The sequence below is a fragment of the Benincasa hispida genome, chromosome 1 (genome assembly GCF_009727055.1).
Source record: "Benincasa hispida cultivar B227 chromosome 1, ASM972705v1, whole genome shotgun sequence".
In the NCBI taxonomy this organism is placed as follows: domain Eukaryota; kingdom Viridiplantae; phylum Streptophyta; class Magnoliopsida; order Cucurbitales; family Cucurbitaceae; genus Benincasa; species Benincasa hispida.
Window position 1 is genome coordinate 66,913,283 of NC_052349.1, and position 23,028 is coordinate 66,936,310.

The 23,028-nt window shown below is 32.6% G+C and overlaps 1 protein-coding gene across 2 annotated transcripts; it reads left to right on the forward strand.

Annotated features, from left to right (window-relative positions):
* Positions 1-3,344: 3,344 nt before the first annotated feature.
* LOC120073279 lies at positions 3,345-6,654 on the forward strand. 2 transcript variants are annotated; one of them, XM_039026055.1, is made up of 7 exons: positions 3,345-3,589; positions 4,102-4,235; positions 4,411-4,500; positions 4,946-4,998; positions 5,190-5,295; positions 5,387-5,492; positions 6,195-6,654. In XM_039026055.1, exons 1-7 carry the CDS (start codon positions 3,361-3,363, stop codon positions 6,224-6,226), a joined length of 750 nt encoding a protein of 249 aa, XP_038881983.1. In that variant the 5' UTR covers positions 3,345-3,360; the 3' UTR covers positions 6,227-6,654. The 2 variants fall into 2 exon arrangements, with proteins under 2 accessions (XP_038881983.1, XP_038882062.1); XM_039026134.1 differs by having other exon boundaries at positions 6,207-6,654.
* Positions 6,655-23,028: the final 16,374 nt, after the last annotated feature.

Genomic DNA, 23,028 nt, shown 5'->3' on the forward strand with positions numbered 1-23,028 from the left:
TATGAAAGGTCATCATACTGTTGATTGGTTATATGCAATTGACACAAATATATCTGTAGTGCGAAGATTGCAGTTGTCGGTCTTTAGTGGAGTGTCCAACAGTTAACAGATGGTGAATAATGTAATTAAAGAGTTTAATTAATTATTCACGTATCGTTGAAGCTTCAAGCTACAAGTCCATAAGATCCCCTTGGTAGCTCAAAAGGATTTAGTTGAGAATCGGTTTTTGGGTTAATTTGAATTGTTCAAATTAATAAGAGAGAATTTAATTATATATGATATAATTAAATTGTTTCAATTATATATGATATAATTGTTATATTGTATTTGATTAATATAGTTTAATTAGAGGAAATAAATATTTGATTAAGATTCAAATATATTTTCTATGAATGTGATTCATAGTTGTAAAATTTAATATAAATATAATTTTTATTAAATGTCATAAATTAGAGAAATAAACTATAGTTTATATTGTATATGATACAATATTAAACTATAGGTTATGTGTTATGTTTGATATTACATATAGTTTAATATAAATATGATATGATAAGTTAGTTATCATATTTATTTATATTATTTTATTATTTCGAATAATAAATTCTTATTTTCTCTCCAACCACATTAGCGGGTGGTTATTGGGTTTTGTGGCAAAAAGAAATAAAAGAAAAATAAGTTTTCTTCTTCTTGCTACACAACAATATACTAAACGATTGAAGTTATCTATACGATAGAGACTGCAAAATCGTTTTGTGCTTCAATCTTCTTCTTCCTCCAAACTCAAACAAACCTTCCAAACCAAAATAGTCAGAGCCCACCATCTTGGGTTCTCACACTGAGAATACCAAAAGCTCACTGTGGTGGTGTCCTCTCTATTTGGTTCGTGAAATTCTTGAAGAAGGTCTTTAAGAAGTTGCTAAGTTCGAGGGTCGTGACCATTCAAGAAATTTACAAGAAGAAAGGTTCTTCAAAGGTAATATCTCTTAAACCTTTTTTCCTTGTAAAAAGCATGTCGTAATTTGTTTATGAATGCATATCTTGTATGTTTATTGTAAATTTAGTTTTCAATAAAAATGAAATTTGGACAATCCGCTTCCGCTCAAGGATCTCCTTGTAAAACGAGTTTCTTCAATAGCTATATCACTAATAGGATTTTTCTTTTGCACTGTGCTACATTTGCTAATATTTTAGACGTGATTGCTATATTTGCAACTGACCTTTTAAATTTTCCATTAGGATATTTGTAATAGATAGTAAAATAAGGGGGAAATATTTGCAAATGGAAGTGTTGACTAGTCAACTTTTAAATCTTTTTCTAATTTTCAATTTTGTCCTCCCTTGTCTTGTATTGTAGCAAACCTTCTTCTTCCCTTTCTTTTTTCTTTTTAGTTTTCTTTCTTTTTTTCGATTTTTGCTTATTTCCCTTTTTCTTTCCTTTATCTGATTTTTGTTTATTCACTTTCTTTTTTTTTTATCTTCTTTTCTTTCATTGATTTTTGCTTATTCCCTTCTTTTTTCCTTTCCTTTCTCTGATTTTTGCTTCCTTTCTCTCTTTCTTTCTTTCTTTTTTCTTTTTTTTTTTTTTTAATTTTCTCCTATTTGTAGTTTTTCTTCTTCTTTTTTTTCTTTTAATTTTTTTTCTTTATCCGGTTTTTGCTTCTTCCCTTCCATAGGAATTATGAGGCCGAGTTTCGTACTCAAGATTTGAAAATACCCAATTCATAAGTGATTTAACATCAACAAGTCAATTATCAAGTTTAAGTATTATAACGAAACATTAAATATAAATAGCAAATGAAAATGGATTTGAAAGAAACTATTTTTTTAGTCCACAAATTTGCACTATTTCTAGAAACATTTCTTAAAAGTTTAAAATAAAACTGGAATGGTTATTAAACATGTTTATTTCTCAAAAAATGAGAAATGCGAACGATATTAGACAGGCCCATACTTTTTTCCCTTTTTATAAAACTTTAAGAGTATGATGTCTATTAGAAATAAACTTGAAAAAATGGTATAGATGGCTCCAAATGAAGGGCACAAATTGAAATATTTGTGTATTTGTGTACCGTAATATTTATTTACAAGATCACACAAAGAATATGGGTTTGGTTTGGCCGTTCGTCATTTTTACAGAAGTACCCTTGAGAGGTATAAAAAAGAAAAGGGACCATATAAATGTTTGGAAAGGACAAGGAAATGGACAAAAAGATGGTCAGTAGCTATCATTGATAGAAGCTATCACTGATAGCATGTTATTAATGATAGAAGCTAACACCGATGACACGTTATTGATGATAGAAGCTACCATTAATAGCATGTTATCAATAATAGAAACCACCACTGATAGTATTTTGTTGGTAATAGAGAGCTATCACTGATAGCATGATATCAATGAGATCATTGATAGCATGATATCAGTGAGATCATTGATAACATCTTATCAGTGATGTTATCAATGAAAGAAGCTATCACTGATAACCACGATATGAGTGATAGAAATTTGGTGAAATCTATATATCGAGTTTTTTTTTAAAGTTCATAACTAGTTATAGAAATCTATCATTACTAGCCTTAAGTATTAATGCTTCAAGGCTGATTTTAATTGATGAAAGTCTATCAGTGATAGCGACTGATAGCTATTATCAGTGATAGTCACGATAGAAGATTATTAGTGATAACTATTGTGTTAATCTTTTAAAGTTGATAGTCACTGATGAAAGTCTATCAATGATAACCAATAATAGTTTTTCATCATCGATATAGCTCAATCTTTCAAAGTTGTTGGTTTTCTTTTAAAGATGATAACTACTTATACAAGTCTATCATCGATAGCCACTGATAGCCTTAACTGTTAATATTTCAAGGTTGATTCCAATTGATGAAAGTGTATCAATAATAGCCACTGACAATTTATACAAATTAAAAACAAATATTTCAAGATTGTATTAGTATTTCTCAAATTGAAAGTTGTCACTGATAGCAACTATCGGTGATAGCTTTCAATTTGAAAATCGAAAAAAAACAAGCAAAATGGTGGCTAAGCATGGAATTTTTAGTATTTTACCATTTTTTTGTCTATACATAAAATTATTATATCATTGTACTACATATTCTATTATTTTGAGCTTGAATTTTATTTATGCAATTAATCATTTCCATTAAAATATAGCTCTGTCGGTTAAAATCATCGCACGACCTTAACAAACTAGGATCATGGACTCGGCCCAGGCATTAAGCGTAATGAGCCTTTAAGCAGAGGCCCACATCGCAAGTAATTGAGCCCATTAGGCCCATTAACAGCAGCAGAGCTTAAACCTCCGTGAAACCCACACTCCGATTATCAAGGAGACAAAAATGGTAACTTTATCGGCGACTTCGACGAGCATTGTTGCTTCATGGGACACTCAACAGAGGCTTTCTTACAATCCCAATGCCCCAAAAAACCCCAACAAGAAACCCAATTCTCTATCTCTTTCGCCGACTTCACAAACCACCGGAAATGCTACCTTAACCGCAACGAACATTCGAACCAACCAAATTGTCTCCGACCTCCTCAACCGTCGCAATCCCAGCTCAATTGAAGGTAAATTCATGATGGGGTTTCTCGTTTCTTTAATGGGTTTTCGATTTTCTGCTGGAAATTTTAAAGTTTCTTCTGTTTGGTTGATGGGAATGTCGGGAGGTTTCCGTAGTGTTTTATGCATTGTGGTGTTGGGAATTTGTAACTGAACTCGATTTCTGTCTGATGGAGGAATTTGTTGGTGTCATATAAAAGTAGATGCAATGCAACCGAGAAAAATGGAAGATGAAAAGGCTTGTTGGTTTGGGATTATAGAACTTCAATTTGGTAAAACTTAGCTTTATTTTATTTTATTTTATTTTTTAATCTTTTTTCATTTTCTAGTGAGGGCTTGTTGTATCATATGACACATTGAAGACGTTTGGAAGCTAATCGATGTTGGTTTGGCAATAGTGATAGTGGAAGATAGGGCACAATGGAACCGAACTTAGAAGATTTTAGTAAAAAAAATATCTCATTATCATTGTTTCAACTTTGAGATTTTTTTCATCGAATGTGGGATTTGTTACTTTTAGGCAGCAAATTAGTGGAGCCAGATGGTCTCTATTTGGGATATGATCAGTGGTTGCCAGATCCACCAAAGGTGCAGAAGCCCCGATCCGTGTTCAATGCAGCTTCATTAGCTTATATTGGCGATTGCATCTATGAGGTGTATTTGCAACTCCAACTTTTCGATATTGATATTTTTCTGGAATGTTATGTTTGTTTCTGATGTCCAGAGTTTGGAAGCGTTATATAGAAATTGATGGTAACTTTCATGCCGAGATGATGTTCAATTTGGTTTTCCTTTATGGCTTTACCCCGACCATTTCTGCAACATGCAGCTATATGCTCGCAGGCACTTTCTGTTCCCTCCGTTGAGTATTGAAGAATACAATGACCGTGTTATGGCTGTTGTACGTTGTGAAGCACAAGTATGTCAAGTCTTGCACAAGTTAATGCTTGAATTGAAATAAATCATTTCCTAACAATGTACAATTTTCGTCTTTATAAATATTGTTCTATATCTTATATCCTGATAACTGTCAATTTCTGATTTGAGTATATGGTTGTCATGCAAAAGGACGCTGAAAGTAATGGTATTTCACTTTTGGCTTCCAGTTAGTATGTGGTTGTACGTAAATTGTAAGGCTAGTTTGACCAATGTCCACGACTTTCTCAACTTCTCATGAGTCTCCCGAACCCTCCATCTAGAAAGTAGGAAACTAGCAATGTTCTGTTCCGACTTCTCCTAATATGTAAACAATGAAACCATGTTTGTACTTTCTTGGATCTCAATTCTACAACCATATTGTATTTCGTCTTGTTAATACAGGGTAGAAGGCCCCTATACTCATGCCGATTTTTGTTATATTTCAGGATGTTCTACTCCAAAAACTTCTAATTGATAATTTCTTAACAGAGGTAGAGAGGTCAGTTAAGCATTTCATAGATTGTCTTCATTCCCAACTTTAGTGCATAGAACTCTTCATCAGCACAAAGCGGATAATTTAATTGCCTCTTTAATCCCTATTCCGGTTGTATGTTGCAGCCATGAACTTCCCCCCCCCCCCCCCCCCCCCCCGAATTTCTGATTTGTTGGATATGATAAATTTTATTGTAGGGACATCCTTCGATGGGGAAAAAATGTTGGTTCCTCCTCTAAAACACGAACAAAAAAACGTGCTGGTGCTGCAGTTTATAATCGAGCATCTTCGCTAGAAACCTTAGTCAGTTTCCTTTAACTTCTTGCTCATTTGAAATAATATAGCCATTTCGTCAAACAAAATGTCTGAAACTTAGTGTTTATATCTTTTGTAGATTGGTTACCTTTACCTGAACAATGTGAAACGGTTGGATGAAATCATGCAAAAACTTGGCTTCTCAACCGATTCATCCTTGCAATTGATTTCAGAGGAATCAAATAGTAAGTTTATTTTAAGAATTGCAATCCCCTTCCATCATATTTTACTGTTTAAGCTTCTAGTAGGATTAGCACCACATCAGCCTGTCAACTTGTGATTACACCAGCTTAGTTCATCCTAATGAGCAAATAATTAAAATATTGAACTAAAGATTGTCTGCTCTTATGTTAATATTCCATTGGCAGCCGTAGGCATAAGTTGTACATGATCTTATTATTTATTCTACTTGGAGTTCAGTAAGAAAATATGATAAACAACCATAGAAACAAACACTTCCGCTTCTAGATCACCACGTGATCGGATCTAAAACCTCATTTATGATCTTGTACTATCTGAGTTTTGTAGCTGGATAGTACATGGGACATTTGGAGTGAGGGAAATAATAGAATTTTGTTAGAGGTCGAGAGATTGGGTGAGGAGGTTTGAGAGGTGGCTAGATATTAAGGCTCATTATGGACATCAGTTACTAGACCACTTTGTAATTATGAGCTTAATCATGTTTTTTGAAATGGGAGTTCGGTTTTGCTCTGTTATCATTGGACCCGTTTCCTTTTTGTTTTGTATGTTCTTATATTTTCTTCATTTTTCTCATTGAAAGCATGGTTTCTTACCAAAAATGATCGCTATCTGAGATCATTTGTTCCCAATAGTTTTCATTCTCCTATGCATTCATTTTGATCCTTTCCAATATGAACTCCCATCAGTTTTTCCACCAGACGACCAACCAAGCAACTGAGCAAGTTAGGTGATGAAGACAATACCTGATCATTATTAAGCTAAACCACAATACTGCGCTAATACTTCAAAATGGATGAATCCATCGATGTCTTTACAATTGATCAGAAATCAATTTGTGGCTACTGGATCTGCATGCTCTCTGTACATCTTACGCCCTTCATTCCAATTCATAAAGTTTTATGCAAAATGGCATGTTTAGCTGACAGTTTTAGTTTTTAGTTAATCTCTTCCTTGTACTTTGTGGGAGTTCTGTAAATTGTTCTATAAAACTCAGTTGTCACTTCCCACTTACCATGTTGTATTCTGATGAAGTGATGATGTCTCCCATTTCTATCTGTAACAACATTGCATTGTAATAGAGATATCACACCTTCTAGGAGATGTTTGGCTCATGATTTGGAAATTGAACATAATCTGTTTGGACTTCATAGAAGATTAGGTTACAAAGACATTGGTTCGGCTTGCGTTGCTCAGTTTCATAATACTGGCTTATGTAACTCGTGCAATTAATGAATTTGTAGCTTGGAATGAGAAAACTGACATACTAAACTACGTGGAGTCTCCTTTTTTCCCCTCAACCCATAAATAATACCACTTTAGCTTTGCTTTCATAAGGCCTAAGAGGAAGAATAAAGTTGAGGCCAAATGATCATAGTTGGACTCAAGTCATACCCAAAGAAGCCCAAGATGACCCAAACAGACAAGAAATGAAATCAGGAGAAACCCACCACTTGGAATTTGGTGAATCCACTCTGTCTCTAGAATGTTGGAGACAAAAAAGACATCTTCAGGAATCTCTGATATATTCAAGAAGTTTCTGAAGCTAACACCACAAAAAAGATAACACAGGCTGAAGTGATAAAAAGGAAGATGATAATTGAGAACTGATATGGAAAAAGGTCGGTTTGTCTGATGACTCCAGTAGGCCCAACAATGGTCAAAGAGTTTTGGATATGGTTTTCTTCATTTAAAGATTAACACGTCTCTCGAGTGTGTGGCAATCCCGTCCCAATTTCAAGGATAACTCTTACCCTTTGCCTTCCAATTCATATATTTCTCTTCTTGTGAAAGAGATGGGAAATTCAATTGGAATTGAGTTCTAAGCCTCTTCACACTCCTTTCTTATCGATGGACTCTTGACGTAATGTTAGGAGATCGACTTTTTTTCAACTTTAACTTGCACCCTCGTGCCATGCATTGGTGTAGTTGGGTTTGTTTGGAATGACTTTTCAAGTGCTTAAAAAGTAATTTTAAAGCACTTGGAAGGTTATTAGAAACAAGTTTATAATCTCATTTTTGCTCTAATTTCTTGTTTTTATCTCCTAACAGGTCTTTTTGTTATTTTGATTCAGTTTAAAAGTATCGAATGAGATTTAATGAAATCACGATCATTTTAATAGTTTTGATTGACATGAAAAATAATATCGAAATTAATTACGACAAAATGGGGACTACAATTCATTGTCCCCCATTTATGGGACTCTAGCTCAAAATTCTGACCAAACATGCTTTCAAAAGAGGCCACTCATATTGGTTCTAACATGGATAAGCATTATGTGTCATCCTCATCCTCTACAATAGTGAACCATATTTTTCTTTCAACCATCACACCCTTCTCTTATCTTACTTTGAATCCCCAAACATAATTTTCAAAACTATTGAGAATCTAAAATGAAACAAGAAACTATTTTGTAGCAATGGCAAACAAAGACACTGGACACAAAAAATTCATAGATCTTTGATGAAGTGGTGGGTTTTTTTTTGGGGGGGGATAAAATGAAATGAAGCTATTGTTGCAAACTCTTTGAAAGCACATCTTTATTATTTTATTTTAATATTTTTCTGTTTTAAAATGTTTGTGGTGGAGATATGGTCTGCCATTGTTTTAAGTGGCTGAAGCTTTGGACCCCCTTCAAGTGAAAGTGACTAGAAAAGGCAAAAAGGTCACAAATTTAAGAACATGGGGTTTGGTCCCATCTCTTAACCAACAAAAATAATGAATGAGATTTTTGAAGGGTTGAGATTGCTTTCCTTACCTTTCAATCTACCAAGTTACTTCCAGAATTTGTATGTTTTGATGTGTTAATAATATATACACGTGGATCTTCCTAGGTGAGTTAAAATTAGATACTTCAAATTCATCGCGTTTTTCTACTTTTTTTTCATTCATTCATAAGTTTAGAAGTATGTTTGAAGAATTATTCATGAATTTTTTTGTATATTTAATGAAGAGCAAAAACAAGCTAATAGAAAATGACTAGGTAATAATTTTAGGAGAAGTTTCTCCTTATTGATTGTCAAGTTTAAGCTTCTTTATAATAATAATAATAAGGTCCAATCCTTCACTGCAACAACTAACCCTATTTCTAATATGTAGCTTAGGGTGTGTTAAAAGGATGCTAGATGCAAGTACTTTTTGTCATGACCAAAAATATTACTCAAATCGATTTATGGAAAATGATATTATTTGTGAGTTGATCTTCTCCTGCATGTTTAATATGTTCAAAAAACTATATGAACACGAGTAATATTTTCAAATGTCCTTTTCCGCGAGCACTTCAATGAGGGAACCAAATGCTTCCTCGAAAGAATGTTATATTAACACAATCAATCATAGTGAACTTTTTTCAAAGTAGTCTTTTAACTATTCAAGACTATTTCTAATCCTTCAAATGTATTTTTTTATATTTCAAATTCCCTACCATTTGATTTCAATATTAAGGTTACTTAGTTTGTACAAAAAAAAAAAAAGGACTTACATAGTAAAAAAAACTACTTAACTTCTAATCATTACATACAAAAAGTGGGACAAAAAACCAGCATCAATGTTTTTCATGCAATTAGGATAAGATGCTTTGGTAGAAATTACATAGTGCTATCAAAATGAAACGTCAACTCAAGAAGAATAAAATAGAAAAAAAAAAAAAAAAAAAAAGAGAACCCTTTTATTTTAATTTGGATGCTTTGGATTAACATCAAAATCATTAAAGTGATTGATTTAAATTTTGATCTTTTTCAAAATGGATATGGTTCTTTTATTTATTTATTTTCTTATGGTGTAGTAGGAATCAACTTACGTGTGACAATATTTTTCAAAAAAAAAAAAAATTAATTAAATATGTGTGTCATGATAACTTGTGGTTACGGGAACTAAAAGAAAATGCTTTAACCATCATTAAATTGTTTTTAATTAAACTAACTACCTATGTTTATGACCCTTTCTAATTGACATTTCAACCAACCCTTTTCCCCTTCTCATCCTCTTTTCCTCGTTGGTTTATCTTTTTATTATTATTATTTTGGCCAATCATGAAAGTTGGTTGAGAAGATGAGAGTTATTGATACCAAAAAGAATTAGCCTAAACTTGAGCGTAGTATAAATTAAAATCTCAATCTAAACACTAAAGTCGTTTGATAATCATTTTGTTTTTTTAGAGTTAAGTCTATGAATACTACTTTCATATCTAACTTTCTTCCTTTATTATCTACTTTTTACTAATAGTTTAAAAAAATGAACCAAATTTTGAGAACTAAAACAAGTAGATTTCAAAAAGTTGTTTTTATTTTTGGAATTTAGCTAAGAATTCAACTATTGTACTTAAGAAATATGCAAATCATTGTAAGAAATGAGGATGAAATGAGTTTAATTTTCAAAAAAAAAAAAACAAAAAAACAAAAAAACAAATGATTACCAAACGGGGCTTAAACTTTCACGAGTTAATCTACTTATATCTTTTTGTTAGCGATTCATGGCTCTTTTCATTCTATTTTATGTAAAATCAACTTAAATCCACATAAATAATGTCACACCCCGCCCTGAGCCTGCACTCCTGAGCCCGAGGAGAGGTGTGAGGGACCGCAGATACCACCTTTTTGTGATACCTACTGTCCAACTGAACCTTAAACAAGAACTGAATAAGTAGGCCCATTTTATTACAACAATGTAACATTTATACAACTCCAAGACTTAACCACAAAGTTTACATCAACAACTGTAAAACCCTCCAGAAGTGTAACTGTGGTTTGTGGCAGACCTTGACCTTGACAGCATCCTGGAACTCTTCACCTTCCGCTACCTAGGAAGAAAAACATGAAATAACAGAATGAGCTTCACAAAGCTCAGTGAATGGTAAGCAGCTTCTAGAGTCTATTTCAACTCATAAATAACGAGCATATCATAAATACGAGATTACATTCAAACTTCAGCCTTAAATGAGTATGTTCTCAACTCTATCTACACTCACGGTAGATAGCTAAACTGATAACTACTTAGAATGAGTACGTTGTCTACCTACATACACGGTAGATAGTTAACTAATACTAATCATGAACGCTTACTCAACTGAGTTCCCTTTTGTTCCCAATGTCTCCTATGTGCACATAGCTCCCCGCGCATGGGCTCAGATGCTAGACCCATCGGCCCTCTGACCATCCCATACGAGGTTCCTCCCAAAAGCTTAGGAACTAGACCTCTTGGTCCCCTGACCATCTCGTGAGGTTTTACTTTCGGGCTCAGGAACTAGGTCTATTGACCCCCTGACCATCCCGATCACATAATCTCATTTTCATGCTAGATACTCATTCATAACACAAGCATATACAATTTAATCTAAAAGATATACTTTGAGACTTAAAGGAAAGTACCACTCACCTTGGTAAGGATAGGAATCTTTCTCTCAAGAAGTTCTTTGATCACCTCGGGCTCCCTTTTGAACCCTAAGATCCAGTTTTAACTTAAAGCTCAGATTACTCATAGTTCTAGGATTTATCTCGAGATACTTCCTTCTACAAATATGCTCTAAAATGTCGCAGGAAGCTTACCTCAAAATCTTAGCTCATAACTTCTCGTGGTTTGGCAGGAAACATCAAAACATCAAGACTGGCCCAGCTTACCTGACAGCTCGACCCCTCTGTCTTGTCCTCATTCTACAGCCCAATTCCTTGGAGCTTCTTCTCCGGCAGCTCTACCCTGAAAACTAGACTCTTTTAGCTTTCAGATGGATTTGGAATCACATCAAATGCACGAGTATTCTGGGAGAACTCCTCGTCCCAAGTTGATGCTACTTCCAGACCTTCCTGTCCGACAGCATCTCCTTCTCTTGGAACTTCATGACCGACACATGGTCTTGCTACCAACGCATGCGTTCTTCATCAACGCGTAGTCTCCTCCCAATCAGCCTTCATACACTCTTATGAATGTCCTTTGAGGAGAATTTGAGTTATGGTCTGAAGTCTTTGGCCCTATGTATAGGCGTCCAAGATTTCTCTAAGGTCGACATCTTTTACTTGGCCGCATGTCCAAGTGTCTTTTCCTTACATTATTAACGCAATCTTGCGTCATTGCAATCCAAGGTGTCTTGCTCCCCTTTTACCAACGTATAGCCCTCAAATTTGCATGTCTTCTTGTGCGTCCACCTCATTTACTTCAGGCTTAAGATTTCTTCCTTACAAGCCATATGTCTGGATGACGTCCTTAGATGCGTCCATCCTTCATATGCGTTCATCCTTTATATGCGTCCATCCTTTATATGCGTCCATCCAATTGCCGCAACCTACCTATGTCTGGATACCACCAATCGGCGCATACGCCCACATGCCTCAGATGTCCTTGGCTCATAGCACATCACCAACGCATAACAACCTTTGGGTCGACTTGGTTCTCAACTCAACACCTCAAGGCATAGCTCACCATCGCATCTCTTATGATCAACGCAACCAACCTCATAAACCTTGTTACCGCAAGCTGTAGCAACGCTTACTCAGCTGAGTTCCCTTTGTTCCCAATGTCTCCTATGTGCATATAGCTCTCCGTGCATGGGCTCAAAAGCTAGGCCCATCGGCCCTCTAACTAAACTCCTCATAATTTTTTTTTCAAGAAACTTATGCTCTGAAACTCGGATTTCTATTATTCCTACTTAAACAGGTGTTAAAAGGAGTTAACTAAGTGGAAGTTAAATTCTATGTTGAAGTAAAGGAAATTCTAAGTGTTGAATAGATTTTCTTTGAGTAGTTTTGAGTTAAGCTTTAATTGATGAAATTTGGCTAAGTGTAAGATCAAAAAGACCCATGCATTAAGAGTTAGGAGACATTAACATATAAGTTAAGAAGGCAACAATAGCTTTGTAAGGTTGGACGTATGATTGGCCGAAGTATTGGTAAGAGACATTGCCAAGAGTTGCCATGCGTTAGCCATGAAGCTTTTAGAGGTTATTTGGGGCGTTGAAGGAAGCCAAAGTGTGGCCAAGAAGAAATGCATGCAGCAGCCAATGTCTTGAGAGGTTAGAACAACGCATGCGGCAGTCAATGTCTTGAGAGGTTAGAACAACGCATGCGACAGTTGCGGCAGTACTAGTGAGGGCATGCGATGATGCGCTGAGGGCATGTGGTGATGCGACCTATGGTATGCGGCCGAAGGAATGCATTGGTAGTAGGCGATAGAGGCATGTGTGATGTTACGCGATGGAATGCGGCAGTGCTATGCGATGGCATGCGGTGATGCTACACGATGGATGTGATGACACGGCGATGGATGAGATGGATACGATGGATGCGACGGCCTTGCTAAAGTATGAGCTAGGCAATGGAACGAGCTAAGGTAAACGCATGGTGATTTGTCCTTGCGTTGCTAAGGCTTGCGGTAACAAGGTTCATGAGGTTGGTTGCATGGTCATAAAAGATGCGATGGTGAGCTATGCCTTGAGGTGTTGAGTTGAGAACCAACTTGACCCAAAAGTTGTTATTCGTTGGTGATGTGCTATGAGCCAAGGACATCTGAGGCATGTGGACGCATGCGCCGATTGGTGGTGTTCGGACATAGGTAGGTTGCGGCAATTGGATGGACGCATGTGAAGGATGAACGCATATGAAGGATGGAAGTCATCCAGACATGTGGCTTGTTAGGAAGAAATCTTAAGCCTTAAGCAAATGAGGTGGACATACAAGAAGACATGCAAATTTGAGGGCTATGCATTGGTAAAAGGGGAGCAAGATACCTTGGATTGCAATGACGCAAGATTGCGTTAATAATATAAGGAAAAGACACTTGGACATGCGGCCAAGTAGGAGGTGTCGGCCTTAGAGAAATCTTGAACGCCTATAAATAGGGCCAAAGACTTCAAACCATAACTCAAATTCTCCTCAAAGGACATTCATAAGAGTGTATGAAGCTGATTGGGAGGAGACTACACGTTGATGAAGAACGTATGCGTTGGTAGCAAGACCATGCGTCGGTCATGAAGTTCCAAGAGAAGGAGATGTTGTCGGATAGAAAGGTCTAGAAGTAGCATTAACTTGGGACGATGAGTTTTCCTAGAATACTCATGCATTTGATGTGATTCTAAAGCCATCTGAAAGCTAAAAGATTCTAGTTTTCAGGGTAGGTCTTCCGGAGAAGAAACTCCAAGGAATCGGGCTGGAGAATGAGGACAAGACAAAGGGCTTGAGCTATCGAGTAAGTTGGCTAGTCTTGATGTTTTGATGTTTTCGGCCAAACCACGAAGAGTTATGAGCTAAGATTTTGAGGTAATCTTTCTGAGACATTTTAGAGCATATTTATAAAAGGAATTATCTCAAGATAAAGCCTAGAACTATGAGTAATCTGAGCTTTAAATTGAAACTGGATCTTAGGGTTCAAAAGGGAGCCCGAGGTGATCAAGGAACTTCTTGAGAGAAAGATTCCTATCCTTATCAAGGTGAGTGGTACTTTCCTTTAAGTCTTAAATCATATATTTTAGAGTAAATTGTATATGCTTGTGTTATGAATGAGTACTTAGCATGAGAATGTGATTAAGTGATCGGGATGGTCAGGGGGTCAATAGACCTAGTTCCTGAGCCCGGGATGGTTAGAGGACTAAGAGGTCTAGTTCCTGAGCTTGTGGGAGGAACCTCGTATGGGATGGTCAAAGGGCCGACGGTTCTAGCTTCTGAGCCCATGCGCGGGGATCTATATGCACATAGGAGACATTGGGAACAAAAGGGAACTCAACTGAGTAAGCGTTCATGATTAGTATTAGTTAACTATCTACCGTGTGTGTAGGTAGACAGCGTACTTAGTTATCAGTTTAGCTATCTACCGTGCGTGTGGATAGAGTTGAGAACAGACTCATTCAAGGCTGAGGTTTGAATGTAATCTCGTATTTATGATATGCTCGTTATTTATGAGTTGAAATAGACTCTAGAAGTTGCTTACCACTCACTGAGTTTTGTGAAGCTCATTCTGTTATTTCATATTTTTCTTCCCAAGTAGCAGAAAGTGAGGAGTTCCAGGGTGTTGCTAAGGTTAAGGTTTGCCACAAGCCACAGTTATACTTTCGAAGGGTTATACAATTGTTGATGTAAACTTTATGGTTAAGTCTTGGAGTTGTATAAATGTTACATTGTTGTAATAAAATGGGCCTACTTATTCAGCAGTTGTTTATCTCCTTGATTTAAAGTTTATTGAGTGTAGTAGAAAGGTTCAGTTGGACAGTAGGTATCACAAAAGGGTGGTATCCGCGGTCCCTCACGCCTCTCCTCGGGCTTAGGAGTGCTGGTTCGAGGCAGGGTGTGACAACTTGGTATCAGAGCATAAGTTTCTGGGAAAGTTGAAGGGTTAGTTGATACTAGTTTGGTATCAAAGTATATGTTCTTGGAAACCAGAGGGTTGAGTTAGAAAAACTTGAAGTTTGAGTTTAGTAAAACCAGAGGGAAGTGTAGTAGAGTAAAGGTTTAGAAAGAAACCTAAGAATTAGTCAAGGTAGACTAAGAGGAATGGCAGGAGTGCGGGCTCAGGGCAGGGTGTGACAAATAAAACCATTATTCTCTAAAAAATTCATCAAATAGCTAGAAAAATTATCTTTATTTAGGTCTCGTTTAATAATCATTCGATTTTTTGTTTTTGTTTTTTAAAATTAAGCATATATCTACTTCCACTTTCAAATTCCTTCCTTTGTTATCTACTTTTTACCAATGGTTTAAAAAACCAAAGCTTTTCAAAACTTATTTTTATTTTTGAAATTTTGCTAATAATTCAACCATTGTACTTAGTAAAGATGCAAATGCAAGTCGTTGTAAGAAATGGAGAGGAAGTAGACTTGTTTTAAAAAAACCAAACATAAAAAATGAAATGGTTACTAAATGAGGTTTTAATTATTGTATTTTTCTCTAATTTACAGTAATTCTTACATTTAAAGAAGTCTTATACATTTGTGAAAGTTATGCAATAACCATTTTAAAACGAGTTCTATATTGAGAGTTCAAATTGATTTACTTATGAAAGTTTAGGATTTAAATTGATGCAATTATTAGTCTTGAGTTCAATTAATTAATATAACCCCTAAAGTTTAGGGGCATAAATTAAGTTTATCCAAAAAATTATATTTCGACAACTTCTAATAGCTTTTATAGTTCGGTATTGATGGGTAATCGTACGAATGTGTTTGTGTCGGATAGTTTTGTGGACTTTGGAAGTTTCTAACAGGTTTATGAACTTTCATTTTCTTGTTTAATAAATTTCTTAATCGAGGATTTGATTGTAACAAATTATTGAACTTTCAATTTTATGCTTAATAAATCATTGACCTATTCAACCTTTTTAAAAATTTTCGAACTTATTAAACATAAAATCAAAATTATCATATCTTAAATTTTTTTAAAAATAAAAATTGTTGAAAATACTAGAAGTAGTTGTGTCCTTTGTGAAATGTTAGGAGTACTTTGTCAAATATAGACAAATTTTGTATTAGAGATAATATCGAACCAAATCTTCCCACTTCTTTGTTTAAGGAAAAAAATGAAATTTGATTGTGACAATCTAACTATCATTATAAATATGAAAATAAAATATAATACTTTCAAGTTTCAAATATCAAAGTTAGTATACAAATTCAAAATTAGATGACAAACAACACATCATCACTTTCTTAGCTTCATAGTATTCGTCCAAAACTCGCTTACGTACGCAATCAATATTTCACCGATCAACTTCTCTTTCTTACATGTTCGTTTTGACTTGTTAGCGTAGTGATTCGTCATCTTATGATTAAAAGTACAATACAATCGTAGTTGATCAAAAATTTAATTTTCAATGACTATAAGTCAACTAGTTTAATTTAATTTTTCATTTACCTAAAATTGTGTAGGTCTACATTATCTTCCAATCTACTTCTTCCCCCACAAGAAAAGAGAATAATCTAATTTTCTCCCCTTTTTTCTAATTATTTTTAAAATTACACAAAATGGGCCTAAAGATGAGCCCACATAAAAGAGAAGTCACTAGGGCCCACCAAATCCTAGTTTAAATTTATTGAGATGTGGTTGTGTGGCAAACTCATCCAAAAGCCAAAACAGAAACAAGATAAGCCATTTTCTTCTCTTAATTCACCATTTTTCATGGAAGTTGTTCCCCCTCATCTTGGGTCCCACTGGTTCCTTTTTTGCTGATGTGTCATGCTGATCTGTTTGTATTATCAGACTTTGGACCCCACTTTTCTTGCTGATGTGTGATACCCATCCACTTTTCCATGCTGATGTGGAATTTTAATTTTTCCCCATGCTTATCAACTAGGCTATAGGCCAATCATCAAGGTGGGTATCAAAGTTATCGTTCATCATGGTTTAAATTTCATTTTAAGCAGTTCAGTTCGTTCTTGAAATTTAGTATTTGTTTTATTTTGGTATTTAAACATTTAAAATATCGATTAAATAATATAGCTTCGACATTTAAATATGTGTATTAGTATATTAGTATGAAATTATGAACATTAAAGTCATATAGATTAGAGATAATCATTAGACGATTGAATTTTAGATGAAGAATAATAATTAGCAATGACTAAAATGATTTTTTTTCTAAAAAATTAAAGATTGAAATAGATATTTTAAAATTTAGAAATCAAAATAGAGTATACCAATTGAAAGTTTATTATTTAATTGAAGCCAGCTTTAAAATTTAAAGTTTAAGAAATAAAGTATTATTCGAACCTATTAGAATTTTCTTTTATTATTGAAGTTTTAAATTTGATTTTGTTGATCTTTTTTCTAAATAAGGTAATATTTTTATCTTGGCATCCGCTTAGAAGTTCATCCCAATCCTTATTATTAAACTTCAAATGTTATAATGAATTTAATAGAAAAACTCTACACAACACCAATTTTGAAATGGATAGTTCAATTTTTTGGTTTATAAAATAATAAATAATCGGACAAATTGCATAAACGACCTCTAAAATACAATGATAGTTACAATTATACTCTTAAGTTTTTAATTTTAAAAATTTAACCCTCAAACTTATATAAGTGTTAAAATTTGGTTAAATTAGACCTTACATAATTGCATAAATTATAACATTTGTATAAGTTTAAGGTTCAATTTTCTCATTTATGCGTCCAATTTCTACTATTATTATATGCTTGAGAATCTAATTTTAACACTTGTAAAATTCTAGAGATCCAATTTTTACAATAAAAATTTAAAAGTGTGATCGTAACTACCACCATATTTTATGGTTAGATTTTGTGATTTGCCTTAAATAATTATAATGGGCTCAAAGTAATCTTCCTCGTTTTAGAAAATTCTTTAGAACAGATTGGCTTCCGTAAAAATTGTTATCAAAATATAAAGAGAAAAACCGAGTAAGAATGAACGCTCAAAAAAACAAAAAAACGAAACAGAAAAAACCCAATAAATTTATAGAAATATATTTAAAAATGATTTTACAAGAATATTTGTTTCTAGAATCTGAAAGTGTACAGCAATTATTGTGGCGTCTTTATTTAGTGTGAACAAAAATTGCAATGATAATGATAATAAATATTATTTTAAACTTTAAACTTTAATTAAGATTCCATGATTTTTTTAAAAAAAGAAAAAGAAAAAGAAAAAAAGGAAGATGAAGTGAAAAATAATAATTAAATAAACAATAAACGAAATTAAATTATAAATTGAATTATGGATGTTGAAGCAATTTGAAAATGGATTGAGACTAAAGTCCAATGTGGAGACGATAAACGAGGAATTTTCACGGCCCATGGGCTAGTGGGGACCACATGGAAGTACATTTTTTATTTTTATTATTATTATTTATTCATTTGTATTAAATTTTTATTGACTTGTCAATATTTTTATCAAAATCTACATATTCAATGTTGATATAAGAGGTGGATGGAAGTTTAGATATTTTAACCTATTTAGAAAGTACAATGTTAATTAATTAATTTAAATATTTTTTTTAAAGATTTTTTTTATAATTTTTTTAAAAATTCTATTTAAATGACATTTTAGTGATATTTCTATTGAGATTCTCATACAAGTGAGATCTTGAAATGTATATTTTGATATCACTTTAAAAAAAAAAAATTGAAAAAATGAGCTGGATTTGGAAATGTATTAAATATAAATTCAAGTGTTTGATAATGATGGGATTGACATATTGGGTTTGTGCTCCCACCTAAGCCACTGTAATTCACTCACAACCTCCAAATTTATGATTATAATCTATAAATATGACATATAAAAGAAATAAATTAGATAAAACTATCTAATTTCTATTTGGTTATTAAATTTTAAAATTTTACATTTTTAACTTTTTAATTTTTTATTTCAATTTAATTTCTATCTTTCAAAATGTTACAGTCTTACTATTAAAATTTGAGTTTTATTATAATTTTGTTCCAAATTTCAAAATTTATACTTTTAACTTTAAATTTTTACTAAATACTGACTTTCAATTTTTTGTGTTAATGTCTATTAATTAAAATGATTATGAACTAAAATTTTTAAAAAGTTTTTAATAGTGATAAAAAATAGTAAAGTTTAATTAATTATTATTATTTAAATTCGTTTAAATTAATTAATAGACATTAAAATTAAAGACAATAAGAGAGTATTTAGTGGAAAAATCAAGGTTAAAGGTGTGAAGCTTGAAATTTACGAACCAAATTGAAATAAAATTCAAATCGGATAAAATTGTAACACTTTGAAACAAAAAATAATGAAAACTAGTCTCAAAACCTAGGACTAAAAATGTATTTTTCTCCATATATCACACAGTTTTTTTTAAAAAAAAAAGTACAACAATTGTTGGTTGGGGGAGTTAACCTTCGATCTCTCACTATGGAGATATGTCAATACCACTAAGCTAAGTTCACTTTGCCATATATATGGCACAGTTCAAACATTAGCTAGTTAGCTCAAATTCGATAAATGTCAATCAATTTCAATCAATTTGATTCTCTTTTTTTTTTTTTTTTCATTGGCTTCACGTTTTTAACTAAACAAACAAAAAGTCTCATTGTTCTTGACGTTTACACTAAAAAAACCATAAAATTTGAATGAGACTTCCATACATCAGCAAGGATAGTATGTATGAATAAAAAATATGTATCATGTAGAAATATAATATTCGAGATCTACTAGAAATTTCTAATATCCTAATATACTAATAGCTTATTTATTTGTTGAGACTAAAGTACAAGTGAGGAACTAAGAGTCAAAGGCCCAAAAAATTATGTTTTTAAACCAATCTAATTATGATTTTGAGATTAGGTATCCAATTGGCTAATAAAATTTGTAAATGATGATTAACATGCATTAGAGTGGGAAAAAAATAATAATAAATAACATATGAATAGTTGATGCCAAAATGTAATCCATATACTCTTTACGTAACAATAATAGTAAATTTGCTCGAGAGAGAAAGAATGTGACTTGCAAAATAAAATAAAAAAATTGCATACTAGTGTAACGTTCGTTATATACATTTTGATCCCAAGTAAAAGAAAGTGAAAAGTATAATGAATAGGAATTCGAATAGAAAAGTAAAGTTTGAACCGAATTTATCGTCACATTAAACAAATTAGAGATCAAGATCTGATAAAAATGAATATTTTCATAGAAATACTAATAAATTTTCATATATACGCATCTTAGGTAATAAAATAAACATTGTAAATCAGAGATTAGGTATCCAATTTATGAATAAAAATTGTGATTTAACATGCAATAAAGTGGGAGTATAAATAAAAATAAATAAATAAATAGACAAATAATGTGTATGAATAAATGAATCAGAAGGTTGCATCTAATTATCAAATGGAATTGACTTTTTGCACAAAAGATTTGAGTGGGACCCATCAAATTAATTAAGATTCTAACTTTTGGGAGTTTTTAATTAAATCTCTAATTACTTTCAAACGGCGCATTATTAAAATAACATTACCACGTTAAACTTTAACCTAATCAACTTGTTTTTAGCACTTGTTTGTTCTTTGTGTGATTTAAATGCCGTCGATAAGCTTATTACTTGATTGGGATTTTTTTTAATACAAGAGGAAGGGAAGAAGGAACTGACTATTAAGACAATTAAATAGAAGTGGATGATTTAATTTATCATTTGAACGACATCATTTACTCGTGTTAGGTAGTCCTCTAACTATATTTTGATGGAGTTTGTCATTTAAGTCCGATTAATTCAAGTTTGTGAGTGAAAATGTTGCAGTATTCGAAAACTTCGAATCAGTTTAATCTGATATTGGATATGAATAGCGATCATCGAAAATAATTAACTAAATCGAGTTATTAACATAGTTCATTCTAAGAAGTTTATTCATAAATTAAAACGATTTTAATCCACGAATGTTGCATTTGTGCCTTAATTAAAAGTCATAACACAATGTCCTCCGACGATCAGTACGTGAAAACCTTCACAAGTTCTATTGAGTTAGTAAGTTTTTTCACGATTTTCTCCACAAACACTCTCCCTCCACTAACATGGCATGCCTATTTGACCTGATTTTTCGAAATAGGGTTTTTATATCGATTTTCAAACATTTTTAATATTCATTTTTCTTCCTTTCTCTCTCAACTCTTATTCTATTTTTCTCTCTGTCTCCTTCCATCTCTTCTTCCTCTTATCTTCTTTCTCTAAACCCCTTCTCCATATTTCATCTCTGGCAATAACAACGCACGTTCCCAACCATGTATTTTTGTGCCAATGACGACAATAACCACAACAAAAAAATTGTTTATCTTATTCCTCCAACAACACACGACAATCGGTGGCAACAAAAAAAGAAAATCAAATGTTAAACGAACCAAGTATAGAGGACAAGAGCAAAAAAACGAACCAGATTAGAGAAAGGACTAATAAGCGAGACAGAACTAAATAGTAGCAAGAACGTAAGCTAGAACTAGAACAAGAACGAAAAAAGTTAAAAATTATCCAAAAGATTAGTGATGTCAACGAAGGGTTAAAAAGCTTTGTTTCGAAAAAAAAAAAAAAAGAAAAATCCAATCAATTACAATTTTTCTAAAAAAATTGAGATCATCCATATAAAATCTCACTATTATGTTGTCAGGTTTCAAATGTCAATCATCTTAACCGTATCAAACTTGATTGGGATTGTTGTATGAAAGATGTTTTAGGTTCTATACTTTGGTTAAATATTATGGAAAAAGAAATGTACTTTGGAAAAAAAATTTGTTAACAAAACATTTTAATTTTTAGTCAACTTCTAAAAACAAAAGTAAGTTTTAAAACTATTTTAGATTTTAGTTTTTAAAACTTAACAAGTTTTAATGAAAACTAGAAAGTATCTTAATAACAAAAATAAATAAATAAATAAAAATTATAGGTAGGAATATTGATGAAAAATTAATTTTGAGGTGACATCTCGAGAAAGAGATAAAAAAATGATGTAAAGTATTTGAGTTTGATTGTAACGATCATATAGTTTAAAATTTTCGTTGTCGTCGTAACCAATTTTAATTGACTACCAATGATTTGTGGATTTTGCAATATTTTGAAATTTATCTGCAACACTTCATAAATTTTAAGGAACGATTGATTCACATTTAAAAGTTAAAAAGAAGATTTATATTCTAAAAAATGTTCTAGGTATAAATTAAAGGAAAAAAAAAAATCAAAGGCTTGAAGTTAATATATGTGGTGAGTTTGTTAATATAATTAATATGAAGATTATAGTGGCATAGTGGCCTAGTATAGCTTTTTTATAAATGAGACATGTGCACATGGCTTATTGCCTTTCTCAAACACCAACCAACAAAGACATGACTCCAAGAACTACAACAAAAAATAATAATAATAATAATAATTACTCTTAATTAATCCCTCTCAGTTACAACTATAGCATTTAATTATTTAATAACTTTGATGAGAAGATTCATATATTGAATAAGTATTTGATTTCTTATTTAGTAGGAATAGGACTTTATAAAAGAATAGTAAAAATGACGATAAATGATTATACAAAAATAATAATAATAATAATTAGTTGCATCCCGAGCTACACTTATCTTTATGCAATCTATTCAAATTTTTAATTACAATTGTTACGTGATAATTTTTTATAAAACAAATATTTTTAATTTTTTTTCTTTTGAAATTAAGACAGGAAGATATGTGCAAATAAATAATGAAAAGTAATACTTTTTAATACCCTAAAATCATTTTCTTACCTCTATAAATAAAAGTACTCTCTGCTTTCTTTGTAATTTCTAGAATATGGTGCCCTTGGGGCTTTCTATTTGATTGTATCGAAAGGCCCAATGAATTGGGATTTCCCACTAGAGATCAGAAATTGTTGAAGAAAGAAAGCCAAAATAAATGATTTTAGCCCTTATAAAAAGAAAACTTATTCTTGAACCCCTTTCACGCTCATGTCACGTCGAGGTACTGCAGAAGAAAAAATTGCAAAATCCGATCCAATTTATCGTAATCGATTAGTTTCGCTAGTAATCGTCGGTCAGCCATACGGCGGTGAATTCGTTCCCGGGGGATGGATCCATAATAATTCACCTATCCT